We start from the raw sequence: 24,492 nt of genomic DNA, 5'->3' as shown, positions 1-24,492 counted from the left end.
CACTAGGTCAGGATATTTAAGCCTCCATATAGCCACTAGTTCTAATATATCTGTAACGTGCGTTGTTTGAAGGAGACCAAGGCGCAGTGTAATTTGTGATCATCATCTTTATTAAATGCGAACCAGGAACAAAATAACAAAGTGAAACCAAAACAAACGTACCGTTCCGTAGGCTACAAGAGCTGTACAAAAACATGATCCCACAACATAGGTGGGGGAAAAGGCTACCTAAGTATGATTCCCAACAGAGACAACGATAGACAGCTGCCTCTGATTGGGAACCACACTCGGCCAAACACAAAGAAATACAAAACATAGAATGGCCACCCCACATCACACCCTGACCTCACCAAATAGAGAGAAAAAACGTCTCTCTAAGGTCAGGGCATGACGATATACATGACATTCGTGATTTCCTTAAGTGCATGAGGGTGATAGTTTGTAGTGTGATTTCCTTTACGGTCCATAGAGGTATTTAAAACCGTAATATGAAACGTCCACCATAATAATAGTCTTATATTGCTTGTAGTGTTGATAAATTATTATACATATTTTCAAAGAAGCGTGGATCATCATTATTTGGACCGTATAGGTTAATGAGCCATATCTGGTTATGGTCCAATAACGTATTTAAAATCAACCATCTACCTTGAGGATCTGTTTGGACAATTTTCACATTTGGATCAAAATGACCGTTAATCAATACCATCACACCTTTTGAGTTTCTTTGCCCATATTTCGCCCCCCAGTCCCTTTTTCTCACAACTTCATCTACAATTGTTGAATGAGTTTCCTGTAAACAATAGATATTATATTTCTTCTCTTTTAGCCAGGTAAATACGGATTGTCTTTTCTTATTATTAGCTAAGCCATTACAATTATAACTGGCTATACTTACTTCACCATTTACCATAATGAGATACAAATTTCAAATCTATTTATCATAATATACATTTGTAAACTCACCATTAAAAAGTACCATGGTGATTGAGTGTCCATATAGCTGTACCATGATATTTGCATTGCTACTAAGTAAACCTCCAATTGTTCCCCACTATTCCGGCCGCTAGAACCCCTCCCCATCCCAAGTTGGGTTGGAGAGTGGTTCACAACTGTCTTGGTGTGTTTGGACCGGCAGACCACCCCGTTCCTCCCAGAGCCCCCGAGAGACCGAGACCCATCCTTCGAAAAGAGCACACAGTGCCACCCACTGATTCTAAGCAAATCAACCCCCAAAAGCATTTCCATCACCCCCACCTCAATTTGCATTTTATATATATATAGCTATTAAAAATATATATACGCAAATACTGCGTATCTTAATTTCCATAATTAACTAGTAATATGCGTAATAATGTAGGCAGTTCATGCAAATGGTTGTTACCTATAACCAAAAATTACATTTTTGGCAAGCAATTATTATTTTATCAAACCATTATTGTGATTCATCCTATATTGTTCCTAACTTCATTACCCCCTAGCAACAGATGTGGGGCACACACACACACACACACACACTCATAGACACTCAACCCCTTTCCCCGACAAACAACCATAAGCTCAAATGCTCAACAGTTGTTCCATCCCCGAGCCCAACTCAATAAATTACTTGATTTATAAATGCATATACAATTGCAGCTGTTTGAGAAGGCATGCAAAATTGAGCAAAAACGGGGAGATTTGATTAAACGTTGTCAAGTCCTTTCATTTCCCCAAACATCTCTGTGCAGTCAGACCATTGATTATATTAACATTAACATCGACAGGGCTGAAGTGGAGCAGGCCGAGAGTTTCAAGTTCCTTGGTGTCCACATCACCAACAAACTATCATGGTCCAAACACACCAAGACAGTTGTGAAGAGGGAACAACAACACCTTTTCCCCCTCAGAAGACTGAAAAGATTTGGCATGGGTCCCCAGATCCTCAAAAGGTTCGACAGCTGCACCATCGAGAACATCCTGACCGGTTGCATCACCGCCTGGTATGGCAACTGCTCGGCATCTGACGTAAGGCGTTAGAGTGTAGTGCGTACGGCCCAGTACATCACTGGGGCCAAGCTTCCTGACATCCAGGACCTATATACTAGGCGGTGTCAGAGGGAGGCCCATAGAATGGTTAAAGACTCCAGTCACCCAAGTCATAGACTGTTCTCTCTACTACTGCACAACAAGCGGTACCGGAGCGCCACGTCTAGGACCTTAAAGGCTCCTTAACAGCTTCTACCTTCAAAGCATAAGAATTCTGAACAATTAATCAAATGGCCACCCGGCTGCTATTCGCTGTTTATTATCTATGCATAGTCACTTTACAAATTACCTTGATTAACCTGTACCCCACATTGACTCAGCACAAGTACCCCCTGAATATAGCCTCATTATTGTTATGTCATTTTCTTGTTACTTTTTGATTTAATACTTTTTTTTATCTTAAGTTTATTTCGTAAATATTTGGTTGCCTAAAAATATGACATATTGCAGCTTTAAATCCACTTCAGTCAGTGTAGATGAATGGGAGGAGACAGGTTAAATAAGGATTTTTAATAGTTGAGATAATTGAGACATGGATTGTGTATGTGTGCCATTCAGAGGGTAAATGGGCAAGACACAAAATGTACGTGCCTTTGAACGGGGTATTTTTGGTAGTATGTGCCAGGCGCACCGGTTTGTGTTGTGAACTGCAACACTCAGTGTACAGTATTTGCTGTGAGCCCGTAATTAGGACCTTTATTTTGAAGACAATTTTGGACGCTGGAGTAATAGGCCTACTGGTGGCAAAGGTTTCACATCCTCTTTGTTCGTCTGCAGTAACGTTGGCTAGATAGGTATACATTCTACCGTCTCATGCGGCGCTCACTAGCAAAGGTAGCTAAGATACTGATTGGCACATGGGCCATAATGGGTATGTATTCGTGGTAACTTATATTATATAAAACAATATTTTGTTTTTACTTGCTATACATCTGTCTAGGTTGGGTTTTCTAGCTAGGTGGCCAACTAGCCATGATCAGGCAGGGTCGTCCTCATTAGTGTACACTTTACTGAACGTTTTGCAACGCAAAATGAAAACGAGCGTTTCTTATTGGATAAGTTCAGACTGTCCCTGTCCGTTTTTTTCTCCTCCGGTGCATAATGAACACGACCCTGATCTCAAGGAAGTAGCTGGGTAGCTAGCTAGGCCTACTTTGCCGTTTTTAGCAAAACCCCTTGATCTATCTAGCAGTGCCGCTACGGCGATCTGTTATGTTATTGACTAACTCACGTTCAGATTTGAATTATGTTATTGTGTCCACTTGGGCACATTCTGTGCAAGCTAGCCTTATAGCTAATACGTAAGTGCAAGCTAAACTATAAGGTTAAGTTAGCTATCTGCTGGCAATGTTATATCAACCGTAACATTTCTTATCACTCAATGAATAACTATCTGTAGTTAAGATATGCAAAACTAGCACATTTAGTTACTTCTGCTATGTTAATGTTCTTACAAAATGTAATTGATTTAGCTAGACATCTAACACACTTCACTGTACTTTTCACATTATAGATTCCCCCATTCCGCTCTCCTCCCTGCGCCTTTTGGTTCCACCTCTACGACTGATGTCTGCATTTATGTGGCAGGTAGCACAACAGAGGGCCATCAAGCACTATGGAAAATTAGAGGAGTTTGTGACCGTGGTAACACAAACTGTCACAGAACTTATGACTGACAGACAGAGGACCCTCCTTATTTTGGGTCTGAGAGCAAGGGTAAGAAATGCCACATATTATGCCATACAGAATCACTTCAAAATGCTGGGATAGTTCCACCTACTTCCTGCATCCTGTCACATACTCTTTTTGAATGGGCTTTTAAAAAATCATGATAACATGGGCATTTAAGACATTACATTCTATTTGTAGATTCATTTACTTCTACCCGAGGCCTTTTATGAATGTTTTCAATTGTGTTTTTGTAATCGAAAATCAGGAAGAATTTCACATATCTCAAATTACTGTGTTTTCATGTATTTGATGATATCTTGAAGCCCATTAAAAAAACAGTATGAGACTTTATCCAGGAAGTAGGGGGACTTTCTTAGTGTATAGGTAAAATGTAGAAAATAGTTTTATGCAAAGTATCAGACTGGACCACTTTTCTTGCAGGTAAACCCTGTCAGCCTCCAGACCCTCCTTTATAGAATAAAGGTTTCTCAACATGCACAGGTTGGTGAATCAAAGTATAAATATTGTGCCAAGATTGGAGCTTTTGTTCTGCTGGACACTTTGAGATAATTAACACCCTCATAATTAAGCAACATTTAAATACAAGAGATTTAAGATTGTTGGTATGGATAGTTGTCTAAAAATGGATCTTTAAAAAAAAACGTTGTTTTACAGTCCAATGATGCAGGCATGGAATCACCTGAAGCTAACTTTGCCAAGCTCACCCAAAGCTTGATTATAGACCCGGTTGAGCGTGAACACTTCGTCCAAGTAAGTAGCTGTTAATGCCAAGCTTGTCTTGAACCTACAAGGATTCAGTCTTTTACGATTATAACATGTCACACTGTGCAACGTGACCAAATTACAATCTTGACATCAACCTGGCTGGGTTGTAAGGTTTGCCTCAGTTCTGTTGTCACATTCTGCGATTGGCTTGCGAGGCTACGTCAGTCGACTTAGGCTACGTCAGCTGGGCGTATCAAGCATTGGCGTCAAAATAACAACAACAAGCTGTTGCTATGTCGATTGACAGACACTGCTTTTCCTATCTCTGTGACTGAGCGGTCCTTGTAATAAAAAGCTTAACTCTCGAATTGAAGAGGTAGATCACAACATGGAAAAGCTAATGCCGAATATAAGCCCCGTAGCATGATTATTGGCATTGCTCAATAAAAGCATTGCAATTTTAATATTCAAGGTGTGATGGTTATTTATAACTACAGGGCCAATTACTTGCACTAAGCTTTCATTATACAATGTGTGATTCTTATTTTTTATTTTTATGAATGGTGTCATTTCTGGTCATGTTCTTATTCATACTGCCATAACTTTTTCGGAGCTTAGGGAAAGTAGAGGTACTTAAAGGAAAATTCCACCCCAAAACTATCTTTTGGTATTTGTTTTATTAGTCCATTGTAGGGCTGGGCGATTATAGCAAATTTAATTTGAATTGATGTTTTGTGCGATATTCCAAGTAAATGTATTGCAAGAATCAAGTGTTTTTGTTTTTATGAGCGTTTATGTTCACTTGTTTTCATGTTGTCTTTTTGGTTCTCGTCTCCTTTGCTCCTTCTGTGCTCTGTGCGCCTTCCCATTTACACCAGAGATCTGTATATAATGATGAGATGCATGTCTCCACCCTAACAATGGGGGTCGTTGTCCCAAAGGCGGGAAAGCAAGCGACAAGCTTAAGTACAAAATAAGCCCATTGAAACGCATTGGGCTTATTTTGGACAGATTTGAGTGCGCACGAAACCGCTCGCTTCGCTCCTTCCTCTTACACACACCAAGCCCCTCTCCCTGTCACTCACAACAACAAATATGAGAGATCACTTCTTCCTCTTTGACAAGTGGTTTCAACTCGCTATTTACGTTTGAGAGAGGAAACTATTACATTTTAAAGAGAAATTGCAGAAAGTAGTAGTGGAGAAAGTAAAAGTTACAAGTCCATTATGATATTCTGAGAGAGCATCTTGGCATGTATAACAAAGCAATTAGAAATGCCAGACGGGCTCATTTTTGTAACTTCATCACTATTAATCAGAATAATTCGTCAGTGCTCTTCCTGACCATTGATGGCCTGACAAATCCTACCCTCGCCAACCTATGTGAACTTTCCTCTACATCTAAATGTGAAGAGTTTGCGGCATATTTCAGAGATACCCAGCCTAATGTTTGTCAGTCAAGCAAGACCTGATGATAAGTTTTGATATGTGCCCTAGACTACCACGCAAAGGCACTATGGATTTATTTTCCCTGGTTGACACAGACATGCTCAAGAAAGTAATATCACAACTTAAGCCTTCTACCTGCCTTCTCTATCCTACCACCACCTTCAAAACAGTTTTTAATTGCATATCTGAAGAAGTGAAAGCTATTGTTAATCACTCCCTGTTCACAGGCACTTTCCCCACTGCAATAAACTGCTATGGTGAAACCCCTTCAGAAGAAAAGTAATCTAGATTCTTCAGCTTTTAGCAATTTTTGGCTATGTTCAAACCTTCCGTTCATAAGCAAAAATCTGGAGAAATTGTTTTCAAACAGCTTCTTTTTTTCCCAATCTGGTTTTCAGGACTAGCACAGACACAGCCTTTGTTAAAATTGTAAATTATTTTAGAGGCAACACAGATGCCAAACAGCTCTCTGTCCGTTGTAATTTTTTTTAAAATTTATTTTACCTTTATTTAACCAGGTAGGCAAGTTGAGAACAAGTTCTCATTTACAATTGCGACCTGGCCAAGATAAAGCAAAGCAGTTCGACAGATACAACAACACAGAGTTACACATGGAGTAAAACAAACATACAGTCAATAATAAAGTATAAACAAGTCTATATACAATGTGAGCAAATGAGGTGAGAAGGGAGGTAAAGGCAAAAAAGGCCTTGGTGGCAAGGTAAATACAATATAGCAAGTAAAACACTGGAATGGTAGTTTTGCAATGGAAGAATGTGCAAAGTAGAAATACAAATAATGGGGTGCAAAGGAGCAAAATAAATAAATAAATTAAATACAGTTGGGAAAGAGGTAGTTGATAGGGCTAAATTATAGGTGGGCTATGTACAGGTGCAGTAATCTGTGAGCTGCTCTGACAGTTGGTGCTTAAAGCTAGTGAGGGAGATAAGTGTTTCCAGTTTCAGAGATTTTTGTAGTTCGTTCCAGTCATTGGCAGCAGAGAACTGGAAAGAGAGGCGGCCAAAGAAATAATTGGTTTTGGGGGTGACTAGAGAGATATACCTGCTGGAGCGTGTGCTACAGGTGGGAGATGCTATGGTGACCAGCGAGCTGAGATAAGGGGGGACTTTACCTAGCAGGGTCTTGTAGATGACATGGAGCCAGTGGGTTTGGCGACGAGAATGAAGCGAGGGCCAGCCAACGAGAGCGTACAGGTCGCAATGGTGGGTAGTATATGGGGCTTTGGTGACAAAACGGATTGCACTGTGATAGACTGCATCCAATTTGTTGAGTAGGGTATTGGAGGCTATTTTGTAAATTACATCGCCAAAGTCGAGGATTGGTAGGATGGTCAGTTTTACAAGGGTATGTTTGGCAGCATGAGTGAAGGATGCTTTGTTGCGAAATAGGAAGCCAATTCTAGATTTAACTTTGGATTGGAGATGTTTGATATGGGTCTGGAAGGAGAGTTTACAGTCTAACCAGACACCTAAGTATTTGTAGTTGTCCACGTATTCTAAGTCAGAGCCGTCCAGAGTAGTGATGTTGGACAGGCGGGTAGGTGCAGGTAGCGATCGGTTGAAGAGCATGCATTTAGTTTTACTTGTATTTAAGAGCAATTGGAGGCCACGGAAGGAGAGTTGTATGGCATTGAAGCTTGCCTAGAGGGTTGTTAACACAGTGTCCAAAGAAGGGCCGGAAGTATACAGAATGGTGTCGTCTGCGTAGAGGTGGATCAGAGACTCACCAGCAGCAAGAGCGACCTCATTGATGTATACAGAGAAGAGAGTCGGTCCAAGAATTGAACCCTGTGGCACCCCCATAGAGACTGCCAGAGGTCCGGACAACAGACCCTCCGATTTGACACACTGAACTCTATCAGAGAAGTAGTTGGTGAACCAGGCGAGGCAATCATTTGAGAAACCAAGGCTGTTGAGTCTGCCGATGAGGATGTGGTGATTGAGTCGAAAGCCTTGGCCAGATCAATGAATACGGCTGCACAGTAATGTTTCTTATCGATGGCGGTTAAGATATCGTTTAGGACCTTGAGCGTGGCTGAGGTGCACCCATGACCAGCTCTGAAACCAGATTGCATAGCAGAGAAGGTATGGTGAGATTCAAAATGGTCGGTAATCTGTTTGTTGACTTGGCTTTCGAAGACCTTAGAAAGGCATGGTAGGATAGATATAGGTCTGTAGCAGTTTGGGTCAAGAGTGTCCCCCCCTTTGAAGAGGGGGATGACCGCAGCTGCTTTCCAATCTTTGGGAATCTCAGACGACACGAAAGAGAGGTTGAACAGGCTAGTAATAGGGGTGGCAACAATTTCGGCAGATAATTTTAGAAAGAAAGGGTCCAGATTGTCTAGCCCGGCTGATTTGTAGGGGTCCAGATTTTGCAGCTCTTTCAGAACATCAGCTGAATGGATTTGGGAGAAGGAGAAATGGGGAAGGCTTGGGCGAGTTGCTGTTGGGGGTGCAGTGCTGTTGACAGGGGTAGGAGTAGCCAGGTGGAAAGCATGGCCAGCAGTAGAAAAATGCTTATTGAAATGTTCAATTATGGTGGATTTATCAGTGGTGACAGTGTTTCCTATCTTCAGTGCAGTGGGCAGCTGGGAGGAGGTGTTCTTATTCTCCATGGACTTTACAGTGTCCCAGAACTTTTTTGAGTTAGTGTTGCAAGAAGCAAATTTCTGCTTGAAAAAGCTAGCCTTGGCTTTTCTAACTGCCTGTGTATAATGGTTTCTAGCTTCCCTGAACAGCTGCATATCACGGGGGCTGTTCGATGCTAATGCAGAACGCCATAGGACGTTTTTGTGTTGGTTAAGGGCAGTCAGGTCTGGGGAGAACCAAGGGCTATATCTGTTCCTGGTTCTAAATTTCTTGAATGGGGCATGTTTATTTAAGATGGTTAGGAAGGCATTTTTAAAAAATATCCAGACATCCTCTACTGACGGGATGAGGTCAATATCCTTCCAGGATACCCCGGCCAGGTCGATTAGAAAGGCCTGCTCGCTGAAGTGTTTCAGGGAGCGTTTTACAGTGATGAGAGGAGGTCGTTTGACCGCTGACCCATTACGGATGCAGGCAATGAGGCAGTGATCGCTGAGATCTTGGTTGAAGACAGCAGAGGTGTATTTAGAGGGGAAGTTGGTTAGGATGATATCTATGAGGGTGCCCGTGTTTAAGGCTTTGGGGAGGTACCTGGTAGGTTCATTGATAATTTGTGTGAGATTGAGGGCATCAAGTTTAGATTGTAGGATGGCTGGGGTGTTAAGCATGTTCCAGTTTAGGTCGCCTAGCAGCACGAGCTCTGAAGATAGATGGGGGGCAATCAGTTCACATATGGTGTCCAGAGCACAGCTGGGGGCAGAGGGTGGTCTATAGCAGGCGGCAACGGTGAGAGACTTGTTTTTAGAGAGGTGGATTTTTAAAAGTAGAAGTTCAAATTGTTTGGGTACAGACCTGGATAGTAGGACAGAACTCTGCAGGCTATCTTTGCAGTAGATTGCAACACCGCCCCCTTTGGCAGTTCTATCTTGTCTGAAAATGTTGTAGTTTGGAATTAAAATGTCTGCATTTTTGGTGGTCTTCCTAAGCCAGGATTCAGACACAGCTAGAACATCCGGGTTGGCAGAGTGTGCTAAAGCAGTGAATAGAACAAACTTAGGGAGGAGGCTTCTAATGTTAACATGCATGAAACCAAGGCTATTACGGTTACAGAAGTCGTCAAAAGAGAGCGCCTGGGGAATAGGAGTGGAGCTAGGCACTGCAGGGCCTGGATTCACCTCTACATCGCCAGAGGAACATAGGAGGAGTAGAATAAGGGTGCGACTAAAAGCAATAAGAATTGGTCGTCTAGAACGTCTGGAACAGAGAGTAAAAGGAGGTTTCTGGGGGCGATAAAATAGCATCAAGGTATAATGTACAGACAAAGGTAAGGTAGGATGTGAATACAGTGGAGGTAAACCTAGGTATTGAGTGATGAAGAGAGAGATATTGTCTCTAGAAACATCATTGAAACCAGGAGATGTCATTGCATGTGTGGGTGGTGGAACTAATAGGTTGGATAAGGTATAGTGAGCAGGACTAGAGGCTCTACAGTGAAATAAGCCAATAAACACTAACCAGAACAGCAATGGACAAGACATATTGACATTAAGGAGAGGCATGCTTAGTCGAGTGATCAAAAGGGTCCAGTGAGTGGAGAGGTTGGTTGAGGGTCACGGCGATTTAGACAGCTAGCCAGGCCAACCGGTAGCAAGCTAGCATAGGATGGAGTCTGTTGTTAGCCACCTCTTGCGTTCGGTCAGTAGATTAGTGGGGTTCCGTGTGGTAGAGGGGATTAATCCAAATCACACAACAACAACAAAAATAAGAACAATAGATATAGTTATAGATGCCCGAGAAGAAAACATAATAATACAAATAAATAAATTGTCCGATTGTCTATTCAGATAGCAGCCGGTAAGACGGTTAGCGGGCCGCAGATGGGCGTTCAGGTAACGTCGCGACAGAGGAGCCAGCCGGATCTCATTCAGGTAGATAACGTCGGCAGTCCAGTTGTGAAGGCCCGGTGGGGCTCCGCGTAGGCAGTGAAACGGGTCCGGATAGGTGACTGCAGCCCAGGAGGGAATGATGGAACTCAGGAGTGATTGACGGAGCTGGCTAGCACCGGAACAATCGATGTTTGCTCCGGAATCGACGAAAGCCGACTGTCACACGGATAGCAGCTAGCTAGCTGTGAGATCCGGGTATGAATGTCCAGAGAGCAGTTGAAATCCAGGGACATGGAGAGAAAAATTGGTCCGGTATGTTCCGTTCCGAGCCGCGCTGCGCCGTACAAAACTGGCGATAGATTTTCGATAGATTTTCGAGCTAAAAGACAGCCGATGACCACAAACCGTGGTTAGCTGAATACTAACGATTTGCCAGTAAAGAAGCTAACTAGATTCTGATAAGCTTCTGGATTAGCTTCTGGGCTAGCTCCTGGCTAGCTTCTGGCTAGTTTCTGGCTAGCCTCCTGGAGTTTCTGGCTAGCTTCCTGGAGGATTACAGATCTGAGGTAAATAATACTTTTTTTATAAATATAAATTGGTGAGGCTGGTTGCAGGAGAGTGTTTAGAAGATGAGTTGATGGAAAATAAAAATAAAATGTATGTGAAAAAAAGTTGTAAATATATATATATATACAGGACACGACAAGACGAGGACAAAAGACGTCTGAACTGCTATGCGATCTTGGAGAAGATAATCTGCGGATTTAGTAATCTTGGATTTAAGTGCTACATTCAACACTGTTGACCATGATGTCCTTCTGGACAGACTGGAGAGGTGGGTTGGCCTCTCCGGTCCAGTTCTAAAATGGTTTAGTACCTATTTATCCAGTCTTGAGTTTTTTGTCACCCCTGGTGAACATATCACGTGGCGTTTGACACAGTTCGATTTTGGGTTCGGTTCTGTTCAGTTTATGTTACCCCTTTGCAGCATTATCAGAAAGCACAGCATTGATTTTCACTGCTATGCAGACGATACACAACCTTTTACAATAGTGTCACCAGAGGATTTTAGATCCACGGATAAACTATTAGACTGAATTAGTGATTTAAATAATTGGATGGCTCACAACTTCCTCCAAACTAAATCAAGTCAAGACCGAGGTGGTACTTGTTGGAGCCAAAGCACAGAGAGAATCTGTCCACACCTATCAATTCACGGACAAGACAGATAAAAAAAACCTAGGTGTTATTTTAGATTCTGAACTCCATTTCGACTCATCTTTTTACCACCAGAGGAACATTGCCACGGTGTGTCCAATGTTCTCTTGGGCTGATACAGACTCATCCATGCTTGTATTACAAGCAGGCTTGACTCCTGTAATGCTCTTCTGTCTGATCTACCCAAGAAAGTCATTGTTTTTTTTTTCTTTCTTTTTTTTTTTTTTTTTAACCTTTATTTAGCCAGGCAAGTCAGTTAAGAACAAATTCATTGGTTAACTGCAAAAAACATACAGAATGCCGCCCCATGGGTACTGACCAAGACCAGACAGACAGCACACAATACACCGGTCTTAAGGTCTCAGTACTGGCTGCCTGTGCGTTTTTAGAATTAATTTCTATTGGTTTTTAAATCAATCCATGATTGTTCACCCCAATACATGTCAGACATGCTTTTAAGTTATGTACCCAGTAGGTCTCTCAGGTCCTCTGGCGCATTGGTCTTTTAACTATCCCAAAGCCTAGGCCCAGGAGTCATGGAGAGGCAGCCTTTAGTTACTATGCCTCTGGAATAGTCTTTAAATGCCTTTTAAAAGTGCTTTCCTCACCATCTTAAATAAGCATGCCCCGTACAAAAAATGTAGAACTAAGAACAGATTATAACACTTGGTTCACCCCAGACTTGACTGCCCTTGACCAGCACAAAAACATCCTGTGGCGTTCTGCATTATCATGGAATAGCCCCCTCGATATGCAACTTTTCATGGAAGTCAAGAACCAATATACAGTCAGTTAAGAAAGCTAAGGCTAGCTTTTTCAAAAATAAATTTGCATCCTGTAGCACTAATTCCAAAAAGTTTTGGGACGCTGTAAAGTCCATGGAGAATAAGAGCACCTCCTCCCAGCTGCCCACTGCACTGAGGCTAGGAAACACTGTCACCAACGATTAAATCTACGACAATCGATAATTCCAATAAGCTTTTTCTACGGCTAGCCATGCTTTCCACCTGGCTACCCCTACCCCGGCCAACAGCTCTGCACCCCCTGCAGCAACTTGCCCAAGCATCCCCCTCTTCTCCTTCACCCAAATGTAGACAGCTGATGTTCTGAAAGAGCTGCAAAATCTGGATCCCTACAAATCAGCTGGGCTAGACAATCTGGACCCTCTTTGTCTAAAATTATCTGCCGCAGTTGTTGAAAACCCTATTACTAGCCTGTTCACCTTCTCTTTCGTATCGTCTGAGATCCCCAAAGATTGGAAAGCTACCGCTCACACCCCCCTCTTCAAAGGGGGAGACACTCTAAAGCCAAACTGTTACAGACCTATATCCATCCTGCCCTGACTTTCTAAAGTCTTCGAAAGCCAATTGTGTTTGCACTCAGAAGACATTCATTTACTTTTTTAAATGTTCCTTTTGTTCGATAAAGTCTCTTTATATCCGAAAACCTCTGTTATATTTTCGCGTTTTATTCAGTAATCCACAGGCTCAAACGCAGTCACAACAGGCAGACAAAAAAAATCTAAATTGTATCCGTAAAGTTCAGAGAAACATGTCAAATGATGTTTATATTCAATCCTCAGGTTGTTTTTAGCCTAAATCAGTGGTTCTTAACCTTGTTGGAGGTACTGAACCCCACCAGTTTCATATGCGCATTCACCGAACCCTTCTTAATTGGAAAAAAAAAATCTAATTCAAAACATAGGTATATATTTGACTGGTGCACAAAATGAACCGTGCATCAACATCACTGTGTTCAAAGAACAAAATCATCAAAACATTTTCACACAGATGATCATTTTCACACAAAAACAAAAACATAATAATGAATACTTACTGCGAACGGCTGTCTCACCCATGCTGGATATGACTCTCTTGTAGGGAAGTATCCGTCGAGAGAATTTGCAAGCTCATCTTGGGGCGGCAGGGTAGCCTAGTGGTTAGAGCGTTGGACTAGTAACCGGAAGGTTGCAAGTTCAAACCCCCGAGCTGACAAGGTACAAATCTGTCGTTCTGCCCCTGAACAGGCAGTTAACCCACTGTTCCTAGGCCGTCATTGAAAATAAGAATTTGTTCTTAACTGACTTGCCTAGTAAAATAAAGGTAAAATAAAAAAAATAAATAAAAATCTAAGTGCGTGGCAATTGCTTGCTTCAGTTCAGCGGGTCCAGAAATGTCTCCGATTCCAGATACATCTTCGATCTTACTTACACAGTCGTCCAGCAGGGGAAAGTTTGTGAAGTTATTGTTCTCTGTTCGTCGTTTCCATAACAGTAGCTTTTTTTGAAAAGCCTTCAGGTTTTCCTCCGCTTCGATGATGTTGACTCCACCGCCCTGCATCTTTTGATTGAGATGATTGAGAGCTGCGAAGATATCGGCCATGTACGCTAAAATGAGAATGAACTCAGAATTTTTGAAGCAATCTGCATGACAATGTTGGTGCTCTTGCAAAAACAGGGCTAATTCCACACGCACGGCAAAAACACGATTCAGCACCTGTCCCCGGGATAACCACCTAACGTTAGAATGGTACAGAAGTACCTCGAATTCAGAGCCCATTTCTTTACACAGCTCACTGAAGATGCGATGCCGCAGAGCACTAGTTCGCACATAGTTCACGCATTCCACTACAATTTTTAATACTTCTGCCAGTTTTGGAGGCAAAGTTTTTGTTGCCAACGCATGCCTGTGCAGAATACAATGCGTAACAATAATGTGTGGTGCATCGGCTTTCACTAGTGCACCAAAACCAGACTTTCTTCCCAGCATGACTGGAGCTCCGTCCGAACAAACTGCAGAAACCATATCCCACGAAAGATTGTTGTCTTTGAAGAAGTCATCCACAAGTTTCTTCACATTGGCTGCCTTAGTTGTTGTTGTAAGAGGCTTACAAAATAAAAATTCTTCCTTTATCACGTCGTCTTTCACATAGCGCACGAATACAGCAAGCTGGCTTAGATTGGAAACGTCTGTGGTCTCGTCGAGTTGAAGGCTGAATTTTGCCGGGCTTGAAATCAGATCTGCAACTACTTGAGCCAAGATGTCTTTGCTCATGTCCTCTATTCTGTCGCTGATGGTGTCATTTGAAAGAGGAATTTGGGATAACTTAACTTCGGCCTCTTTTCCCAGCATGATATTCGCCATCTTCAACGCAGCTGGTTTTATGAGTGTTTCACCAATGGTGTGTGGTTTGCCCTGCTTTGCGATCAGGTAAGCAACTTCGTACGATGCTGTGAGGATCGGTTTGTTGATGGGTACAAAGCCGAGAACAGGCAGAGTAGCCTTTTCATTGAATCTGGCTCTCTTCACCTTGAATTCAGCGAGCGTTGTGTTCTTGTATTTTCCATCTCCATGCAGCTTAAGGAAATGTTCTCTTAGTTTTGCCGGTGCTAGACTAGAATTGCTCAACTTGGCATTGCAAATCATGCAGTTAGGACACTGACTCCCATCACGTTTGGTTATACATGTAAATCCATATTGTACATATTCGTCCGACCACTTTCTTTTTTTGCTCGACATAGTAAGTATGAAGGGATTAAAATATTAAGAAAGAAATCACAAGTCGACTACTGAGCGCACCAAATTCCCTGCAGCACAGATAGGCCAAGCGATGTAGCGTGATCACCTGCAGCCAATGATGGCCAAGCGGAGCGTGTCATCACGAATCATATTCATCGAATGTGTGTCTTGACCTCCGCCGAACCCCTGAGACTGACTCACCGAACCCCTGGGGTTCGATCGAACCCAGGTTAAGAACCACTGGCCTAAATGATCTATAATATTTAAACCGGACAATAACGTTGTCAATATAAAAGGTAAACAAGAAAGGCACTCTCTCGGTCGCGCGCATGAAAAAGCTCTGTGACACAGCAGGGTCCACTCATTCAGGCTGCTCTTACTCCCTCATTTTTCAGAAATCAAGCCTGAAACAATTTCTAAAGACTGTTGACATCTAGTGGAAGGCATAGGAACTGCAATTTGAGTCCTAAGTCAATGGATACTGTAATGGCCTTGAATAGAAAACTAAAACATCAACAAAAAATTCCTACTTCCCGAATGGATTTTTCTCAGGTTTTCGCCTGCCAAATCAGTTCTGTTATACTCTCAGACATTATTTTAACAGTTTTGGAAACTTTAGTGTTTTCTATCCAGATCTACTAATTATATGCATATCCTATCTTCTGGGCCCGAGTAGAGGGCAGTTTAATTTGGGCATGCTTTTCATCCAAAATTCTACCCTAGAGAAGTTAACAAACCCCCAAACGAGCTTCAGTGACATACAACACTCCTTCTGCGGCCTCCAACTGCTCTTAAATGCTAGTAAAACTAAATGCATGCTCTTCAACCGATTGCTGCCCGCCCGCCCGACTAGCATCACTACTCTGGACGGTTCTGACCTAGAGTATGTGGACAACTACAAATACCTAGGTGTCTGGTTAGACTGTAAATTCTCCTTCCAGACTCACATTAAGCATATCCAATCCAAAATTAAATCTAGAATCGGAATCCTGTTTCGCAACAAAGCCTCCTTCACTCATGCTGCCAAACATACCCTCGTAAAACTGACTATCCTACAGATCCTTGACTTCGGCGATGTCATTTACAAAATAGCCTCCAACTCTCTACTCAGCAAACTGGATGTAGACTTTCACAGTGCCATCCGTTTTATCACCAATGCCCCATATACTACCCACCACTGCGACCTGGATGCTCTTGTTGGCTGGCCCTCGCTACATATTTGTTGCCAAACCCACTGGCTCCAGGTCATCTGTACGTCTTTGCTAGGTAAAGCCCCGCCTTATCTCAGCTCACTGGTCACTCTAGCAACACCCACCCGTAGCATGCTCTCCAGCAGGTATATATCACTGGTCATCCCCAAAGCCAACACTTACTTTGGCTGCCTTTCCTTCCAGTTCTCTGCTGCCAATGACTGGAACGAATTGCAAAAATCACTGAAGCTGGAGTCTTATATCTCCCTCTCTAACTTTAAACATCAGCTGTCAGAGCAGCTTACCGATCACTGTACCTGTACACAGCCAATCTGTAAATAGCACATCTAACTACCTCATCCCCATATTGATATTTATCTTCTTGCTCTTTTGCACCCCAGTATCTCTACTTACACATCATAATCTGCACATCTATCACTCCAGTGTTAATGCTAAATTGTAATTAATTTGCCACTATTGGCCTATTTATTACCTTACCTCCCTAATCTTACTACATTTGCACACACTGTACATATATTTTTATATTGTGTTTTTGGCTGTACGTTTGTTTATCCCATTTGTAACTCTGTTTTTGTCGCACTCCTTTGCTTTATTTTGGCCAGGTCGCAGTTGTAAATGAGAACTTGTTCTCAACTGGCCTACCTGGTTAAATAAAGGTAAAATAACCTGAAGGGGCCGAAACTGTAATTAACATTTTTAAAAGATCTTAACACACCTTTTAAGCTTTGCTTTTCCTTCGGGTGCGTTTTAGTCATTCAGTTTTTGTTATTCATCCTCTTATCTTTGTAGTAAATATTATTTTTTTCCTGTGAAGAACATTGTTGCATTAATTTCTGAAGTTGTATAAATAAAGCTTGATTTAACCTGTTAATTTTCTGTAGTCTAATGCCTGCTACATTGTTAGTGAATGTGCATTATGCAGGGTTCTGATAATGTGTCCCTTTCCAATAATGCAGAGAAATTATATAAATGAATAAGGTGTAAATGCAATGAGTAACGATATCTTGACTATATACATGGTGTACTGTCGGGAAGAGTGGGTTGTGCCCGACTACACAAGTGGCAGTAAGTGTAAACGCAACAAGAGTTCAAGTTTGAGATGCTTTTACATGAGCTTTTTGTGTCACTGGCGTTGTAGTCCACAAGCTGTTCAGGCAAGAGGGTGGTTAAAGTGGGCGGCCACCTGTAGTGTCTTGCGGCGGTGTGGCTTCACTGGCAGAGTCCGTAACTCTCCTTCTGAGAAGTTAGTGGAAGGAGAGTAGGCACACTGTCTTCTTAACTGCTCACTTGAGTTAGGTCCAGCCTTCCAATCTTGTGCCAGTCAGTTGATTAGGGAATGCCTTGCAGGTGTGCTGACTAGTAATCCTGCACAGGTGTGTTGGTTGAGCAGCGCTGTGGCACTGTCTTCAGCTGGCCTTGTGCTGAAGGTAGTGTGGCCTTGCACAGTGCTAAACTGAGTGCCGTTGTCCATGGGGCTGAATTGAGCGCACCTGTCTCCTGTGCTAAGGTGGGGTGGTTCTGTCCATGTTGCTGCACTGAGTCCTTCAGCCACACCTATGCCCATGCCTTTCATGGTGCCACACACTCCTCCCTTTAACTCCGAGCCATGAGAGGAATTGGTGAGATAAAAGAGAAAATGGAGCTGGTAGAGGGCATCAGTGTTCCCATGAGCAGACCCTGGTCTGTGTCGAACCACAAAGTTGTATGGTTGTAGCTCGAGGAACCAGCGGGTCGCCCGGTCATTTATGTCCTTGGCCATCCACTGCAAGGGTGCATGGTCTGTCTCCAGGGTGAACTGCCTTCCCATGGTAGTAGGATAGGGAGCAGACAGCCCATTTTATAGCCAGACATTTTTATACGGTAGCATACTTCTGTTCCCTAGGTAGGAGCTTTAGACGGCTCCCTGTCCAGTTTCAGAGGTGTCTGTTTGGACGACGAAAGACGAAAGTCTGGTGACCTCAGGACTGGTCCTAAACAGAGGGAGGTCTGAAGATCCATGGAATAAACCGCCGGTAGTAACTGGCCAGTCCCATGAAGGCTCTCACCTGAGTCTTGGTGGCTGGATAGGGCTAGTTGCTTGGATACTAGGGCGATGGGGCTGGCAGGGGAATTGTCTCCGGGTACCTGGTGGCATAGTCTACCACCACCAGGATATATCGGTATCCTTTCCCAGACTTTGGGAGAGGTCAAATTAGGTCAATCCCTTGTCTATCAAATGGGGTCTCAATGATGGGTAGCGGGGTACGCGCTACTGGGGCAGTCAGCTGACAGGTGGGACACCTCTGACAGTACCGTGTGACAGACATGTAGGTTCCGGGCCAGTACAACTTCTGTAGGATTTGTTCCCTTGTCTTTTCCTCGCCCAGATGAGTGCCCAAGGCGTAAGAGTGGGCCAGTTGGAGAACAACTGGAACATACACTTTGGGCACAAGGAGGATATAAGTTCTTTGCCTACTTCTGTAAACGATAGAGTAGCCCTTGACGAAGGGCAATGTAAGGAATTACCAAAGGGTATTTGCGAGGTTTTGGTCTCTGGGCATCACCAACACGGCCCTGCAACATAACTGAGAAGTCATTGATATACAGTGGGGTTCAAATACCATTTCAAATATCTCAACTTTCACCTACAGTGGGGCAAAAAAGTATTTAGTCAGCCACCAATTGTGCAAGTTCTCCCACTTAAAAATATGAGAGAGGCCTGTAATTTATCATAGGTGCACTTCAACTATGACAGACAAAATGAGAAAAAAAATCCAGAAAATCACATTGTAGGATTTTTAATGAATTTATTTGCAAATTATGGTGGAAAATAAGTATTTGGTCAATAACAAAAGTTGATCTCAATACTTTGTTATATACCCTCAAATGTTTTCTGTAAGTCTTCACAAGGTTTTCACACACTGTTGCTGGTATTTTGGCCCATTCCTCCATGCAGATCTCCTCTAGAGCAGTGATGTTTTGGGGCTGTTGCTGGGCAACAGACTTTCAACTCCCTCCAAATATTTTCTATGGGGTTGAGATCTGGAGACTGGTTAGGCCACTCCAGGACCTTGAAATGCTTTTTACGAAGCCACTCCTTCGTTGCCCGAGCGGTGTGTTTGGGATCATTGTCATGCTGAAAGACTCAGCCACGTTTCATCTTCAATGCCCTTGCTGATGGAAGGAGGTTTCCACTCAAAATCTCACGATACATGGCCCCATTCATTCTTTCCTTTACATGGATCAGTCATCCTGGTCCCTTTGCAGAAAAACAGCCCCAAAGCATGATGTTTCCACCCCATGCTTCACAGTAGGTATGGTGTTCTTTGGATGCAACTCAGCATTCTTTGTCCTCCAAACACGACGAGTTGAGTTTTTACCAAAAAGTTATATTTTGGTTTCATCTGACCATATGACATTCTCCCAATCTTCTTCTGGATCATCCAAATGCTCTCTAGCAAACTTCAGACGGGCCTGGACATGTACTGGCTTAAGCAGGGGGACACGTCTGGCACTGCAGGATTTGAGTCCCTGGCGGCGTAGTGTGTTACTTTGGTCCCAGCTCTCTGTAGGTCATTCACTAGATCCCCCCGTGTGGTTCTGGGATTTTTGCTCACCGTTCTTGTGATCATTTTGACCCCACAGGGGGAGATCTTGCGTGGAGCCCCAGATCGAGGGAGATTATCAGTGGTCTTGTATGTCTTCCATTTCCTAATAATTGCTCCCACAGTTGATTTCTTCAAACCAAGTTGCTTACCTATAGCAGATTCAGTCTTCCCAGCCTGGTGCAGGTCTAGAATTTTGTTTCTGGTGTCCTTTGACAGCTCTTTGGTCTTGGCCATAGTGGAGTCTGGAGTGTGACTGTTTTGAGGTTGTGGACAGGTGTCTTTTATACTGATAACAAGTTCAAACAGGTGCCATTAATACAGGTAACGAGTGGAGGACAGAGGAGCCTCTTAAAGAAGAAGTTACAGGTCTGTGAGAGCCAGAAATCTTGCTTGTTTGTAGGTGACCAAATACTTATTTTCCACCATTCCTCCAGTTGCAGAGGAAGGTGTTTAATCCCAGGGTCCTTAGGTTAGTGGTGCGCTTGGAGGGCACATGTCAGCAATCAAGTTTTCAAGATATATAACTTTCGAAATACACAAATACCAAAACACAGCTGTATTTTGAAAGTTATACATCTTAACTTGATTGCTGATATACAAAACCTTTTGGGACTATATCAACAATGGACTAATGAAACAAATATCAAAAGAGTGGAGTTTTCCTTTAATCGGTAGACCCTGTCACACTGAACATGCCAAGACGTCCGACAATCGTTTACGACCTAAGAATTTGATCACCACGTTGACATTTTGTCTGGATGACAAAATCGTGTCATAAGACGGCTAAAATCATGCAGTCTGTGCGGGCCTTTACTTGAACATTTTCTCTGGCCTGACTCAAGTTAGTTATGATGTTCGTGGAAAATATAGTTGAGTTGAGATTCAGTAAGATTATTAGTCAAGATAGCATTTGAATAATGAATAGGCCTACGCTATTATAAATCATAACTAGTCATTCTCTAACATTAATTTGTCTAAACTGCGTATACTCAGACAACCCAATTCAGAATTTCTTTCAGGCATTGGTATTTTGACCAATCAGATCTGATGTGAAAAAATCTGGTGTGATTGGTCAAAGGTGTAAGCAAATATCAGAATTGGGATGCCAGTCTATGCCACAACACTGATTCCTGTTCTGTGGGTACTGGATTGTGCTAGCCTGGGTGCCAAGACAGCAGAAACAGGCTTGGCACCCAGGCTAGGATCATTTAGGGTCTATAAATATAAAACAATAATTAATTGGTTATTAATTATTTTCCCTTATCTCACTGACTCTCCATCTTCTCAGGTGGTGTTTCCTGAAGAATTCAGACCTGATTTTGACCAAGTGCTTCAGGAACTGGTCTGTGACTTTCTCACTCGGCTGGAAGAGCTGCTTACACTACCAGACTTTAAGCAGGTGCAGAAATCACTTTCGTAAGACAGTCTTGAGACAACAGCATTCAAATTAATAACTGTAGTAGGCCTGGAATCTATTTTGGCATTTTACTTGTGTCCCTCTTTTCCCTAGACTGCATTGTTGCTGAGTGCTGGCTCCTCTGGCCTGGATGAATGCCTGCAGTCTTTCTCTCACTCAGAAGATCTCCAGTTTCTGCTCCAGAATTACAAACAATGCAGAACATTGTACACAAACAGTAAGTTCATAGAAAATTACTCTCTTTTTTTTTTACACATCATTTTAGCACCACATGGTCAGATAAGGTTTATTGATGGAACAACAGCATCTGAGGATCATAATCTGATTTATGTGCAGGAAGTTCCTCTCACCATGTTCCTTACATTTCTTGTTCATTTGGAAGGGATTTAAAGTTGGAATGATTAGACCAAATAAAGTGATGGATTAAAATGTAAATTATGGATTTGAGAAGTTTTTCCTCTAGGTTTTCAGAACAGTCACCTAGATATTATTCAGTGTGTTTTTAATGTTTTTGTCTGTGCAGTTTCCTCCTCTGACATTCCTCAGGAATCAGATATTGAATCTGATGCCTTCCCTGACCAGTTAAACCGTACCAATCTGGACACTGGTGTGGGGATGAGGACTGGGACACAAAGCAGAGACTGCCAAAGGATGGAGTTGGCATCACATTTAGTGGAAATGGGGAGCACAAGAGATATTATAGGCTGCGATGAAACCTGTGATGAAGGGAATGAAGATGACATTGATGTAGAGGACGACCCAACACAGAAAAGGTATGAGAATAAATGTATTTTTGTTGTTTCAAATGGTACAGTTGGTAAATATCCATTTGCATTTGGACAGTCTATCAAACAACTTTACCACTTGACCCAGTAATAGTCAACAATTTGCATGTCTGTTTTGTGCCTTTCACAGGGCTGGTTCTGGTCTTTCTCCTACCAGTGTTGTGCAAGGTGGTGATACAGGTGAGACCTCACAAACTTTTAGTCAAGTACATTTACCCTTTGGAAAGCCTCAGTTGACCATTGTGGGGCAATGGTAGGGGAAACTTCCTCATGAGTTTAATATTTGTATTCATTTTTCCGCAGACACCGTTGCAGGGGTGTCGTTTCAGGTGTTGACTCCCCTTTCTTCAGCTTCAAATGAGTGTGCCCCATCTACTTCCAGTTCATCACACATGGTTGTCCACCAGTGTCCCCAGTGTGGGAAGTGCTTTAATTATCAGTCTCAACTTGTCCAACACCAGCAAATTCACTGTGGGGATAATCCATACAAGTGCTCCAACTGCGGGAATAGATTCAAATTCTTTACAAGTCTGTCAAACCACAAGAGGATGCAATGTGTGGGCACTGCCTTTAGCTGCCCCAAATGCTGGAGAGAGTTTGGTTCTCTTCGTGAGAAATTGAGACACCAGTGTCCACACAACGAAGTCATGTACATCTGTCCACAGAGCGGGAAGAGTTTTAAGACGCCACAGCAACAACCATTCCAGTGCCGTCATTGCGCAATGGCCTTTTCCGAAATGGATCAACTGCATGCTCACGAAAAAATTCACGGAATCGCCCAAAATCTTGACTGTCACACATGTGGAATGACCTTCAGCAACTTGCCCAGCCTCGTGCACCACGTGGAAGCCCACAAGAGGTCGGATCTGAGGCCATCGTCGCACCTTCCAAAGAAGAAGAAAGGATTGCAGCTTCCGAAAACTCACCACTGTCACCAATGTGGAAAGTCTTTTGTAACAAACCGACGCCTTAAGGATCATGTTCGTACTCATTTGAATTATCGTCCCTTCCCCTGCTCCTACTGTGGGAAATGTTTCACTCAGAAAGGTAATCTCAATGTGCACATAAGGATCCACACAGGGGAGAGACCCTACATGTGCTCTGTGTGTGGGAAGACCTTTCAGTCAGCAGGGAATCTGCAGGTACACCAGCGCTTTCACACTGGGGAGAAACCTTACCAATGCAAAGAGTGTGACAAACGTTTTACAAAGTCGAGCCATTTAGTGGTCCACATGCGTGGGCATACTGGAGAGCGTCCCTTCACTTGTAATGAATGTGGAAGGAGTTTTATCCGGAAAACTTGCTTAAAGAAACATTTGCTAGTTCATTCAGGGCAGAAGCCTTATTCACGGCCTCGTTGCCCGAATAATTCCAAACGCAGTTCACAACCAAGCTATCATATGAAGGAGAATCCTACTAATGCGACTGCCATGACTGGACATGCGACTGCCATGGCTGGACATGCGGCCGCCATGTCTGGTCATGTGGCCGCCGTGGCTGGACATGTGGCTGTACCAGCGATCTATCATGACAGCCTTAACATAAAAATGTTGGCACATGTTGGCATGTCCCGAGGCTATGCCATGGAGAGACTAGGAGGCGGTCCTTCAAATTGTTGAACGCTGCCATGCGCGTGGAAAAATGTCCCAATACTTTCCTCCCGGCCTGACCTCTCACTTTTGAGTAACCCTCTTAGTTGGGAGTGCAATTCGCTAGCGAAGCAACAAGTTATGGGGAAAAATCAATACTAGTCCAGAGAGATTAATGGGTGTTCTAATTATTGTTAACATGGAAACAACTGCATTTTTCATTGTAGGTTTCAAACAATCGCTCTGCAATGGCTTCATGCACGGAATTGAATTGGAACAACTAAGAATTTATCATTAACACAGAAACAAAGGAATTGTCCATTGTAGGTTTTCCAAAAACGTGCGGCAATGGCGTCATTCACTGATGGGGGAGGGGCTTTGGTAGGTGAGGTGGGGTGTAGACTCTAGTCTTTCTCTATACATCATGTCTCAGAACCTCATCAAGTAGCTGATTTGGTTGCCAAGGTTACCGGACCAATTAAGAAGCTACTTTATAGTTTCATGTGATGTTCTGTTTTTCTCATTACAAATATTATTCCTTTACAGATGTATTAGACATGTAGAGCTGTTTGCATGTACACATGTTTATGTAATAGGAGCGGTAGTCATGGATAGAGGGTGAAATGCATGTGCAATTGTAATATAAGTATTTACTCTAACAGTAATAATGATAATGTGTTATTTGATAAGTGTATTTCTAGACTTTCAAGGAATCTAGAAAAGTGTATTTTCTGGTGTTATATTTGGAGGGTTGTGATATTCTTTGTTATACCTATTATTAAAGGTTTTAATACTTAAG

The 24,492-nt window shown here is 42.7% G+C and overlaps 1 protein-coding gene across 1 annotated transcript; it reads left to right on the top strand.

Moving 5' to 3' along the window:
- Window positions 1-2,752: 2,752 nt before the first annotated feature.
- LOC139393294 (zinc finger protein ZFMSA12A-like) lies at window positions 2,753-24,492 on the top strand. The gene is made up of 9 exons (XM_071141817.1): window positions 2,753-2,899; window positions 3,542-3,744; window positions 4,141-4,200; window positions 4,375-4,470; window positions 21,191-21,301; window positions 21,413-21,536; window positions 21,843-22,092; window positions 22,235-22,284; window positions 22,408-24,492. Exons 1-9 carry the CDS (start codon window positions 2,842-2,844, stop codon window positions 23,721-23,723), a joined length of 2,268 nt encoding a protein of 755 aa, XP_070997918.1. The 5' UTR covers window positions 2,753-2,841; the 3' UTR covers window positions 23,724-24,492.

The sequence above is a fragment of the Oncorhynchus clarkii genome, chromosome 33 (genome assembly GCF_045791955.1).
Source record: "Oncorhynchus clarkii lewisi isolate Uvic-CL-2024 chromosome 33, UVic_Ocla_1.0, whole genome shotgun sequence".
NCBI classification, from domain to species: Eukaryota; Metazoa; Chordata; class Actinopteri; order Salmoniformes; family Salmonidae; genus Oncorhynchus; species Oncorhynchus clarkii.
This window is presented reverse-complemented; position numbering and strand designations above follow the sequence as displayed.

Coding starts and splice junctions, on each gene's coding strand:
- LOC139393294 (XM_071141817.1), top strand. CDS start 2,842: ATGCGGCGCTCACTAGCAAAGGTAGCTAAGATACTGATTGGCACATGG. Junction 22,093..22,234: donor GACGACCCAACACAGAAAAG/GTATGAGAATAA, acceptor TGCCTTTCACAG/GGCTGGTTCTGGTCTTTCTC. Junction 22,285..22,407: donor TGTGCAAGGTGGTGATACAG/GTGAGACCTCAC, acceptor ATTTTTCCGCAG/ACACCGTTGCAGGGGTGTCG.